Source organism: Schistocerca cancellata, chromosome 5 (genome assembly GCF_023864275.1).
Source record: "Schistocerca cancellata isolate TAMUIC-IGC-003103 chromosome 5, iqSchCanc2.1, whole genome shotgun sequence".
NCBI lineage: Eukaryota > Metazoa > Arthropoda > Insecta > Orthoptera > Acrididae > Schistocerca > Schistocerca cancellata.
In genome coordinates this window covers 65,658,472-65,671,229 of record NC_064630.1, presented here as the reverse complement: position 1 = coordinate 65,671,229, position 12,758 = coordinate 65,658,472, and the positions used below count along the sequence as shown (strand labels likewise).

Genomic DNA, 12,758 nt, shown 5'->3' with positions numbered 1-12,758 from the left:
ACAGATTTGACAATGGCATTTAAATTAATGTCACTGTCAAATCTGTTAGCAATGCAGAAGACATATACACTCCTGTTAAAAGAGAAATCTAACGTAACACGTATTTTATATTTAAAAAGAAAGATGATGAGACTTACCAAACAAAAGCGCTGGCAGGTCGATAGACACACAGACAAACACAAACATACACACAAAATCTAGCTTTCGCAACCAATGGTTGCCTCGTCAGGAAAGAGGGAAGGAGAGGGAAAGACAAAAGGATTTGCCTTTTGTCTTTCCCTCTCCTTCCCTCTTTCCTGACGAGGCAACCATTGGTTGCGAAAGCTAGATTTTGTGTGTATGTTTGTGTTTGTCTGTGTGTCTATCGACCTGCCAGCGCTTTTGTTTGGTAAGTCTCATCATCTTTCTTTTTAAATATATTTTTCCCACGTGGAACGTTTCCCTCTATTATATTCGTAACACGTATTTTAGTTATTTACAGTAAATGTAAATCACAAATACTTATTTGCTGTGAAATTAGTTATACATAACACTTATAACTTATAAAAATTCTCAAAAGTACAATTGTACATTGACACATGTAGCTATACACTGAATTACACAATAAAATTAAGGAACAGTTGTTTTTGAGTAAGGATATCGTTGCCAAAAGTTTCTAAAAAAACACAAATTAAGTTTACAATTGACAATATCATAAGAGTTTTTCACAGTATTTGCAAATGTTGAAAAATAAACAATATATCACAACACACACAAATTTCGTTGACACAACTGATGAAAGATTACTCGGTTAATCACTGCTCTATGGTCAGAATATAGTGAAGCCAATACATGGTCTTGGAGGTGATTTATCAAATTCTTTACATTCAGTTGGAAGAAATGTGCTATTTGTTCACAATCTAGAATATGTCATGGTTTTTTTTTTCTTTTTGTCAATGTATTTAAATTAAATGTTTTGACTGCAGTTAATAGAGAAAACACTTATTGTTCATCAGATGATGCAGGCTTACATACACGAACTTAATCTAAGGTAACTTGAAAAACAGAGGGAGCATACAAGTGTTCTGTCATTGCAGGTTCACTTTCCAGAGCACAGTGAGGCAGATTGAGCGACGAAGGCTAGCAGAGCGATTGTCCCGTGAAGCAGAGCTGAAGGAGAAGCAGAGACTAAGTGAACTGGAGGCAATGCGCCAAGTAGAGGAAGAGTTCCAGCGGAAACGTGCACGTGAGAAAGCCAATATCCGGCAGCAACTGCGGCTCTTCTCACTGGATGAACAACTCTACTCGTCATTGCCTGCTGGTTGGGGTGGTGCACGTGCTGAGCCAGATGGTGCTGCCTCACCTCAGCCATCGCCACCGCCTGCATCCTCCCCAATAACAGGGACAACCACTGCTACATCCACACAAGTACTATCAGAATACCGTGAACCACGAAGGGAGTATCGTGACTACAGGCCCTCCTCTAGGTCAGTATCAAACAACTTTGTCCTCATTACTGTCCAGCATGGCTACCAGGCCATCAAATGCTCACTAATTCACACGGCTTGCAGGTTTCATCCCCTCACACACAATGTTCATAGATTGCATCATAAAAAATAATCTTAAACTATTTAGAAATGGTAAAGTAGGAGAGAGCTATCATAAACAGTGTCTGTATAACACACATTAAGTTCACATGCTGAGGTTTTTAATAGATCCTGTGGGTTATGCAGAGGCTAGACTGTGAGCAACTGCACATGGTGGGAGAAGCAATCTGGGTGGTGGGGGTAAAGAAGAGGCTGGGGTGGGGAGGAGGAGGGATGGCAGGGTAGGACAGGGACAGGGTGCAAATAGGGTAGGGCAGCTAGGTGCAGTCAGGAGGTAAATGAGGTCCAGGAGAGGGGGGGGGGGGGGAGGGAGGAGAGAAGTAAAAAGACTGTGGGTGTGTTGGTGGAATAGAAGGCTGTGTAATGCTGTAGTGGGAACAAGGAAAGACATAGGTGGGTGGACAATGACTACCAAACATAGATGCCAGGAGGGTTACAGGAACATAGGATACATTTCAGGTAGAGTTCCCACCTGTGCAATTCAGAATAGCTGGTGTTGGTAGGAAGGATCCAAATGACACCGGCTGTGAGACAATCACTGAAATGAAGAACGTTGTGTTGGGCAGCATGATCAGCAACTGGGTGGTCAAGCTGTTTCATGCAGCTGTTCACACAGTTGGAGATCTTGTTGCTTGTTATGCCCATGTAGAGTGTAGCACAGTGATTGCAGCTTAGCATGTAGATCACATTACTAGTTTCACACATAGCCCAGTCTTTGATGGCAGAGGTGATGCTTGTGACTGGACTGGAGTAGATGGTGGTGGGAGAAGATATGGGGCAGGTTTTGAATCTATTACAGGGATATGAGCCATGAGGCAAGGGGTTGGGAGCAAGGGCTGTGTAGGGATGGACAAGGATATTGTGCAGGTTCAGTGGGTGGGAGAAGGAGGGTGGGAGAGGTGTGAAGGATACTCCTCATTTTAGGGCACGATGAGAGGTAGATGAAACCATGGTAGAAAACGTGATTCAGTTGCTCCAGTCCTGGGTGGTACTGAATCACAAGGGAAATGTTCTTCTGTGGCTGGACAGAGGACTTTGGGAGGTGGTGGTTGACTGGAGAGATAAGGCGGCATGGGAGATTTGTTTCTGAACAAACCTGGGAGGATAATTACAGTCTTTGAAGGCCTCAGTAGGACCCCTGATATATTTCTAGAAGAATTTATTGTCACTACAGATATGATGACTACAGGTGGCAAAGATGTATGGGAGGGACTTCTTGGTATGGAAATCGTGGCAGCTGCCAAAGTTGAGGTATTGCTGGTGGTTGGTAGGTTTGTTATGGGCAGAGGTACTGATGTAGCCATCTTTGAGGTGGAGGTCAACATTGAGGATGGTGGCTTAGTGGGTTGAGGTGGACCAGATGAAGCGAATGGGGGAGAAGCTGTTCAGGTTCTGGAGGGATGTGAATAGGGTGTCCTCACCATCCTTGATTCAGATCATGAATATGTCATCAGTGAATCTGAACGAGGTGAGGGGTTTGGGATTCTGGGTGATTAGGAAGGATTTCTCTAGATGGCCCATGAGTAGGTTGGCATAGGATGGTGCCATGTGGGTGCCCATTGCCATTCCCCAGATTTGTTTGTAGGTGATGGCTTCAAAGCAGAAGTAATTGTGGGTGAGGATATAGTTGGTCATGGTGACCAGGAAGGAGGTTGTAGGTTTCAAATCCATCAGGCACTGGAAAAGGTAGTGTTCAATAGTGGCAAGGCTATGGACAGTAGGGGTGTTAGTGTAAGGGGAGGGGGCATCGGTAGTGACTAGCAGGACACCGTGTGATCATTATTCCATACTGGATTTTCCATTGTTTGACACATATTTCATATAGCTGTAAATGAACAATTTAATTAGCAGAAAAACTGTTGCGTTTCTATAACAGTATTCAATTACTATTCATCTATCACTTCATGGTTTCAAATACTCATATATGCTAATAATTAAAACATTTTTTTAACTTTTTACATTAGTCCCTAAGTAATGCCAGATATTTGTACATCAAGTACCCGTGTAATTTATTGTTTCAGAGACTAGTAATGCCTACTTTTAATCTTTTGAGATTCTGTGATTCTTAATTGCTGTGGTTAATGTTGTAAGCAAACTTTCTTTTCCATTGCTACTGTCATGTAATTTATTAAGATGAGGTTACTTTGCAATGGAGTTACAATATAAATAATGAAATTTTAATGTTTTGTCTTCTGGAAACTACCAACATTAACAAAATATTGCAGTCTGACAGATGTACCTTTCTATACTAATCATCTTTCTCTAAAATAACAAAATTTGGTGCTGCAGAACAAATATCAGTCTACAAGGGGATGTGGACAAGGGGGAAGTGTTGTACCATGCCAACAGCAGCATCCAATCACGCTGCTCTCGATGTATGTTGACTTGCTATTCCGATCATCTGATTACCTTCAACATTTCCCAAGTTTATCATTTACATTCATGTATGCACAGCTTACACTATGTTAATTATCACAGCATAATGACATCCCACTATTCCACGAAAGTTTTAACTTGGGGTTCTAATATGGAACAAAGGTTCAAGTTAAAATGCCCAATAAAATATTTAGACTGCTACAAAAAATACTGATACCATATTCAAAATATCTTTTTCTAGGGTGGCTGGGGTGGTGAGGAGGAGGGAGAGCAGGGTAGGACAGGGACAGGGTGCAGATAGAGTAAGGCAGCTAGGTACAGTCAGAAGGTAAACAAGGAGGGGTGGGGGAGGAGAGAAGTAAAAAGATAATGATAAAAAATTAGATGCTCAGAAAATGCCATGCATATTACAGTACCATAAGTCATGTCTGTTAAATAATATTCAAATGTGGTTCAACCAAAACTCTATAAGCATTTGCCATATTTCAGTACAGTATGATATGTACACAATGAACAAATGTGTTTAAAACTCATTTACGAATCTGAAAAGGATAGATTGCTACTCACTTCATACAGGAGGGATTGATTCACAAACAGGCACAATGAAAAAGACTGCTAAACTTTTAAGCTTTTGAGCAAAGAAGTCCCATATTCCAAATTAGAAATAGAATGTGGTTCGAATGAGAGTGTGTGCACGTTCTCTATTTTGGAAGAAGGACCGTTTTTTTCACCAAAAGCTTAAATGTTTAGCAGTCTTTTTCATTGTGTTTGTCTGTGACTCAGTGCCTCCTATCGGTGGTGAATAACAATCTATTCTTCTCATATGGTGGTAATTGGTGGTAATTCCATCCTGGACTTTCCATTGTTTTGTTTATAATCATGAATGTTCAAACACATACAAAGGCCAGAAGTCATTAATATTCTTGTGCAGATGATCATTTTATTAAGTACTAGTAGTAAGTCGAATCCATACTAGGGCTGCTGAAAACATAAATATATCCATATTTTTTCCAAAATAGTCATATACCATTAAAACTGCCGTGTTATCATGTTAGTATGTGTGTGTATATGAAAACAATGAATTATGAAAAGCATGTAACTGAAAAAAATTGATAATACTAGAAAACACATAATTATTGCTCTACCATATCAAAAGGAATCATTCATGTAAAAGTTATGTAGCAACATTCGTCAAAATCATACTATTTTCTCAGCCAATTTTGATTGAAAAAATGTGAAATTCATTGTGGGACACTCCTACCTCAGCCCTTAGTTTCATGATGTTCCCGCAGGTGGTGGCATTATATGTAGCCTTCAAAGTGGCATCTGTAGTGGAGGTGCGTTCCAAGTTGAGAGCTATCACTGAGGTTTTTTTTTTTTTTATAGGAGTCTAGGTCATTGCCAGTATTCATAGGCACTTGCACAATGTTTACAGAGGCCTGGCAGTGACCAAAAGTACTATGAGTTGGTGGGTGAAGCACCTGTCATCATCGCAACAAGGTTGCGCAGACCTGTTCGATCTCCTGCATGCCAGCTGACTGCACACAGCTGACTTCTGCAGTGCACAGTCACTGATGGCAATTATCAAGGTTGCCACAAGTTCCCGAAATCAAAGAATTTCAAACAAGTCAGGGAAATATCAGGGGAAAAAAAAGAAAAAGAAAAACTGGAAAAATGTCATTTTTGTCTCAGAAGGTGAAACAGTTTGTTTACTGAGATGTCACACATTGTTGCTGCCTGGGTGCAGCTGAGTACATGTGCCGTTTCCCTACTCCCTCATTTTTAGTGCTTCTCCCCTTTCTACCATTCCTCTCAGCTTGCAGTCAGTGCTGCCACCACATCTTGCCACTAGCCTAGCAGCTGCCAACGAGAGGCAGGGAGGCGTGAGGAGTGGTTTGTTTGGATCTGATTCTAAGAGACTGTTGACACTGCGGCTCGAGATAGCAGTCATGTGTGCAGGCTCGAGGTAGCAGTCACGTGTGCACAAGTTGTGTCTGAGGGAATGTGTGTATGCTCTCATTTTCTGACAAAGGCTATGGCTGAAAATTTTGTAGTAAGAGTTTTATTGTCCTTTATATGTGCCTGCCTGCTGCTCAGTGATCATCTTTAGGTGAGTTGCTACCACTCCTCATTAGTATGGTTCTCAGAGTATCTGCACAAGTTATCTGTTGCACTGATTTATCGCCACGGTCTCATTTTGTCAACATAGTGCCTGCGACACATGAATAGCTGGCCACATGAGTGGACTTCCATGACGGGCCAAAACCACAGGCCATTTCTGCGGCTATCTCTAACAGATCGGGCCTGCCAATCTAAAGCCCATAGTTTCCTACTAAAGTACAAACCCTGCCCATTTGATCTAGTCCCAAAAATCTGCCTGCAGGCTGGGTCTGTTTGTTTGTGGGATAATGCGGCAGATTTTCGTGGTTTACCCAGGACTGTGCTGCTCCTCAGCAGACCAGAGGCCATTGGGGATGGATCTCAGAAATTGCAATTGTCTCACCGCAAGTACATTGTACAGTGCAGTGTTTTATAAACATTTATTCTAGTACATTTTGGCACTTCAAAAATAATTAATATATTAGAAAGTATGGGTGGTAAGAAGAAAAAATTGTGGCAGTCGCTGACAGTTTGTACACTATGTACACATATATTTCTCAAAAGAAAAATCACACAACACTTACAAAATAATAAACATAACACAATAACTAATAACCAACAATAACGAACATAGTAGAACCAACATTTTGTTGGTGGTCACCTACAGTGTTGGTTTACACAACTCTTCCCTGCCTTATACACTTCTTTTAGGAGGCCTACTTTTTTCTGAGATCATTTCTGAAATTAGTGAAGGTATTTTAAATCTGTCTTGCGACTCCAAGGAAATGCTTATTTTTGTCACCAAAAGTGTTTCGTTTTATTGAAATAAAACAACAGAAGTGGTCTTAATGAAACACATATACTCATTTGACTTGCTTTCTCCATCTAAAAATGGTTCATTACTAAAGATGTTGACATCCTTACTTTCGTTTTGGAGATGCTAATCTTCATACCATAGTCCTTACTTTTCTGATCTAGCTCTGAAATATTACTTTGCAAACTTTCAATCGAATCTGCCATCACAACTAAGTCATCCGCATATGCAAGACTGCTTATTTTGTGTTCACGTACCTTAATCTCACCCAGACAGTTTATTGTTTTCAACATACGATCCATAAATAATATGAACAACAGTGGAGACAGGTTGCAGCCTTGTCTTACCCCTGAAACTACTCTGAACCATGAACTCAATTTACCGTCAACTCAAACTGCTGCCTGACTATCCATGTAAAGAGTTTGTCTCCTATTCCATAATCTCATAGAACAGACAATAACTTCCTCCTACGAACCCGGTCATATGCCTTTTCTAGATCTATAAAGCATAGATACAATTCCCTGTTCCACTCATAACACTTCTCCATTATTTGCTGTAAGCTAAAGATCTGGTCCTGACAACCTCTAAGAGGCCTAAACTCACACTGATTTTCATCCAACTGGTCCTAAACTAATACTCACACTTTCCTTTCAACAATACCTGAGAAGATTTTACCCACAACGCTGATTAAAGAGTTGTAGTTGTTACAATCTTTTCTGTTTCCATGTTTAAAGATTGGTGTGATTACTGCTTTTGTCCAGTCTGACGGAACCTGTCCCGACTCCCAGGCCATTTCAATTATCCTGTGTAGCAATTTAAGACCTGACATTCCACTGTATTTGATGAGTTATGACTTAATTTCATCCACCCCAGCTGCTTTATTGCACTACAATCTATTGACCATTTCCTCCACTTCCTCAAATGTGATCCTATTTCCATCATCATTCCTATCCCATTCTACCCCGAAATCTGAAACATTACTGATCGCATTTTCACCTACATTAAGCAACTCGTCAAACTATTCCCTCCATCTGCTCAAGGCATCCACAGGATTCACCAGCAGTTTTCCTGACCTGTCCAAAATACTTGTCATTTCCTTCTTACCTCCCTTTCGAAGACTGCTAATTACACTCCAGAATGGTTTTCCAGCAGCTTGACCCATAGTCTCCAACCTGTTTCCAGAGTCTTCCCAAGATTTCTTCTTGGATGCTGCAATTATCTGTTTGGCTTTGTTTCTTTCTTCAACATAACTTTCTCTGTCTACCTGAGTTCTAGTATGTAGCCATTTCTGATACGCCTTCTTTTTCCTTTTACAGGCTGTCTTGACTGTGTCATTCCACCAAGCTGTTTGCTTCATTCTACTTTTACACACTACTGTTCCAAGACATTCTTCAGCCACTTCTAGTACTGTGTCCCTGTACCTTGTCCATTCCTTTTCCAATGACTGTAATTGACTACATTCAACTAACTGGTACCTTTCTGAGATCGCTGTTATGTACTTGTGCCTGATTTCCTTATCCTGAAGTTTCTCCACTCTTATCCTCCTACATATGGACCTGACCTCCTGCACTTTCGGCCTCACAATCCCAATTTCACTGCATATTAAATAATGATCAGTGTCATCGAAGAATCCCCTGAATACACGTGTGTCCCTCACAGCCTTCCTGAATTCCTGATCTGTTATTATATAGTCAATGACAGATCTGGTTCCCCTGCCTTCCCAAGTATACCGGTGAATGTTCTTATGTTTAAAAAAGGAGTTTGTGATTACTACACCCATACTGGCACAGAAATCCAAGAGTTGTTTCCCGTTCCTGTTGGCCTCCATATCCTCTCCAAATTTACCCATAACCTTTTCATACCCTTCTGTTCGATTTCCAATCCTGGCGTTAAAATCACCCATGAGCAGAACACTGTCCTTGTCCTTTACTCTAACAACTACATCACTGAGTGCCTCATAAAAACTATCCATCTTATCTTGATCTGTCCCTTCACAATGCGAATATACTGACACAATCCTAATTTTCTTGCTAGGCACTGTCAAATCTATCCACATCAGTCGTTCATTTACATACCTCATCGCAACTACGCTGGGTTCCATTTCTTTCCTGATGTAAAGCCCTACACCCCATTGTGCTATTCCTGCTTTGACTCCTGACAGGTAGACCTTGTATTCTCCCACTTCCTTTTCTTTCTCACCCCTTACCCGAATGTCACTAACAGCTAAAACGTCCAGCCCCATCTTACTTGCAGCCTCTGCCAGCTCTACCTTCTTCCCAGAGTATCCCCCATTGATATTAACAGCTCCCCATCTCTTTACCATTTGTTTGCCAAGTCGTATCTTAGGAATCCCTGGTTTTTCAGTTAGAGGTGGGACTTCGTCACCTCCAAAGGTCCGAGTCATTTTGCTCTGATTGTTGCCAGCATCATATTTAAAGTACCAGGGAAGCAGGTTGCTAGCCTTACTTCCCCCGAGTCCCATTGGGTTTTACCCCTAACGGCTGAGGGACTAACCGGTGGATTTGGTAGTCTTTGCCGTATGAGCACAAAGGTGACCACGACTCAGAATATGTCCGAGATGCCCAGCCTTATTCCAAAGTAACTGGTATCCCGACTGTTGGGATCACTTACTTGGCCACTCATACGTTGCCCGTGGTTCATGAACTAGGACATGACTACAGGAACCCACACCATGAACCACGAATATTGTGTAAAAATCTGAAGCAAATCAGACAAGAACTTTTCGAGACTTTTGGTAATAACGTTTACAAAACACACACACACACACACACACACACACACACACACACACACACACACACACACACACCATGTGGCACTCCAGTAGGTATATAAAAACACATGATTTGAATGCAACATTGCGTCAAAATTTCAAAGGAATCACAGATGAACTTTTGGAGATCTGCAATTTTGTACAAACAAACATTTAAAGTTTTATTTATGTAGATGAAATTGTTCATTTGCACAAAACTGCAAATTTCCATAAGTTATGCACTGATAACATTGAAATTTTGACAAAATTTTGCATTCAAATATGGAGTGCCATATGGTGTGTGTGTGTGTGTGTGTGTGTGTGTGTGTGTGTGAAAAGCAAAAATCTCATTCTTCACTGAATCCTTCGAAATTTTGACATATCATTGCATTCAAATATGCACGTTTTTATATAGGTACTGAAGTACATATGATTTTTTATTTAATATTGCTCTTTTTGTTATGCTGCCAAATCAGATCAATGTTTCAGATTTCTTAAATCTTTTATGTAAATACCACAATACCAAAATAATCACCCATGTATATAAATCCTATTGTAAGTACACAATTTTACATTAACATGCAGTGGCTCATTCTACAGGTATACTTTTCCTGACAGATATATAAACTTCTGTAGATTATTTAGCTCCAGGAAAAGAGATGGGCAGAGAGAGGGAGAAATATAATCTTGCATGTGGGATACATACCTCCCAAACCTCTTTTTACAGCTCCAGTGATAACAAAATGCATACTTACTCATATCAATATGACAAATAAATTAGAGACATCTGGTGAAGGAAACATGTTCCTAAGCACTTTGTGTCAACCCCATGAAGATGAAATATTTTAAGATTCTCAGAAAATTCCAAAATATAACCATCAAAGTATCATTGCAATTGAATAGATATTAAAACACAGAAAGCAAGTCTCTCACATAAGGGTCAAATGATCAAAATGGGGACCAATTAAAAGAAAGGATAAAATAAAAAATGTAGAAAAAGACAGAATGCTACTTACCATAAAGAAGACATGCAAAGTTGCAGACAGGCACAGTTAAGTCACTGACATAAAGCTTTTGGCCACAGCCTTCATCAGTAAAAGAGAGACACATACCATTCACACACACAAACAAGCACACCTTATGCACACATGACCACCAACTCCAGCATCTCGGGCCTGAGATGCTGGAATTGGCAGTTATGTTTGTGTGAGGTGTGCTTGCTTGTATGTGTGATTGGCATATGTCTCTCTCTTCCTGATGAAGGCTGTGGCTGAAAGCTTTATGTGAGTGTCTTTGAATTGTGCCTGTCTGCAACTTGACATGTCTTCTTTATGGAAAGCAGCAATCTGCTTTTTCCTACAATGTTGATATTCCTACCTGGAGTTTCCATTGTTTGAGTGAATAAAATTAAATTTTTCTTTCATTTTGTGGGTATAATCAGATTAGTGCTATGTGTGATGTTTGAGAAATTTTTCTTGCAATGGATGGTGCAATGTACTTCAACTCATGTGTTTTTATTTCTGATACTGTTTTGGAATGTTAGAAATTCAAAGGCTACGCTATACTTATTGTCACATACAAGAAGTTTCCACTCTGCCTTCTTGTTCATAGGTACAATGACTCTTCACATGAGTCTTTGTCATATATGGAGAAAAAACGAGCTACTGTTCATCCACAAATTGTATGTGATATTCCGAAGAACAGCCACGTCTACGTGAAACCACACCATCAAAGTAATGGCCTATCAGGTACAATATATACCATCATATTTCTACTTTAATGTAGTAATAAAGAACAATAAGTAGTTCTAGAATCGACTGCTAAACAAGAGCTAAATTTTGAAAATAAGATGCCAATTATATGTATTCAAGCAATTTTTTCAGGTACAAGTATGTATCAAGCTGAAGATCATGGCGGTGTATCCACACCACACTCATCTTCCTCAGACAATTACAGGCGGGAGCTAGCACATGGTGGTCGTCCTGCAGGTTATTCACTGGCTAGCTCTGACTCTGAATCTAACATGAAGCCACCAGCCTGCCTCATCAACCACTCTCGCAGCAGGTATCAAAGCATGTGTAACTTAATGTCATAGCTGTATCTTTAAAGTAATTATACTGAATAGTAGCTTTGTTTGCGCTTTTTTCCATTTGTTTTCTGAACTGGAATAAATAAGCAATTAATCATCTTATTTGTATAGCATCCAACTTATTGAAAGTTTACTCTGCAGAGGAATGTGTGTTGATGTCAGATAAAAGTGTGCCAGCCTGGGATTCGAACCTAGGACTTTTGCCTTTTGTGGCCAAGTGCTCTACCTACTGAGCTACTCAAGCACTGCTCATCCTCACAGCTTTATTTCCCAAATGTATAGCTGTGATAGTAGGCCATGACTCAGGCTTGGACAGCTCATTTGGTAGAACACTTGGCCACAAAAGGCAAACGTCCCAGGTTCAAATCCTGGTCTGGCACATAATTTTAATCTGTCAACATTACTAAATGGCTGACTCAGTTCAGAGCACCTACTTCCAGTTGCAGGGTGCCTATTTTACAGCTTCCAGGGACAAAAAGAATTTGATTTTCAATATTTCATGTAATTATTGATTGAAATTAAAAATTTAAAATGCTATTATCATCTACTCATTAGGTCTTACATTAAAAATTTAAGACAATATGACAAATATTACATGTAGATACTGTGTAAATATGAGGGTCATTCAATAAATAGAGACAAATTGGTCTGGGGAAAAAAACAGTTAGTAGGGCAAGTTTGGTACTTTTATGGCTTTAAGTTGGCATCACTGGGATGAGCCCTGATCAGCTGATGTATCAACACTGTTCTGCTTATAACCTTAAAAGTTCATTTCAAGATGGTGAGTCTGCTTGAAACGTCCTCATTAGTTGAACAACGTTCTGTTATTCGTTTTTTACTTGCTGAAAGTGTGAAACCAGTGAATAGATACTGTAGACACTGCAGAATGTCTAAAGTTTATGGTGAAGGTTGTATGAATCGTGCAAATGTTTACAAGTGGGTAGAGCAGTTAAAAAATGGTTGCAACTCAGTTACTGACAAACACCATTCTGGCAGACCATTTGCAGTTTCAACTCCGAA

General features: G+C 40.0%; 1 protein-coding gene across 2 annotated transcripts in view; it reads left to right on the top strand.

The window, feature by feature from the left end:
* LOC126187701 (uncharacterized) overlaps positions 1 to 12,758 on the top strand; it is a 248,975-nt gene that overhangs the window by 207,816 nt on the left and 28,401 nt on the right. For both annotated transcript variants that reach the window (XR_007537778.1, XM_049928943.1), the window contains exons 12-14: positions 1,077 to 1,466; positions 11,261 to 11,397; positions 11,533 to 11,713. Coding sequence is in view for 1 of the 2 variants with exons in the window: in XM_049928943.1 (XP_049784900.1) it covers positions 1,077 to 1,466; positions 11,261 to 11,397; positions 11,533 to 11,713 (708 nt within the window). In the remaining variant the exon portion in view is untranslated. The remainder of the gene's footprint in view (positions 1 to 1,076; positions 1,467 to 11,260; positions 11,398 to 11,532; positions 11,714 to 12,758) is intronic.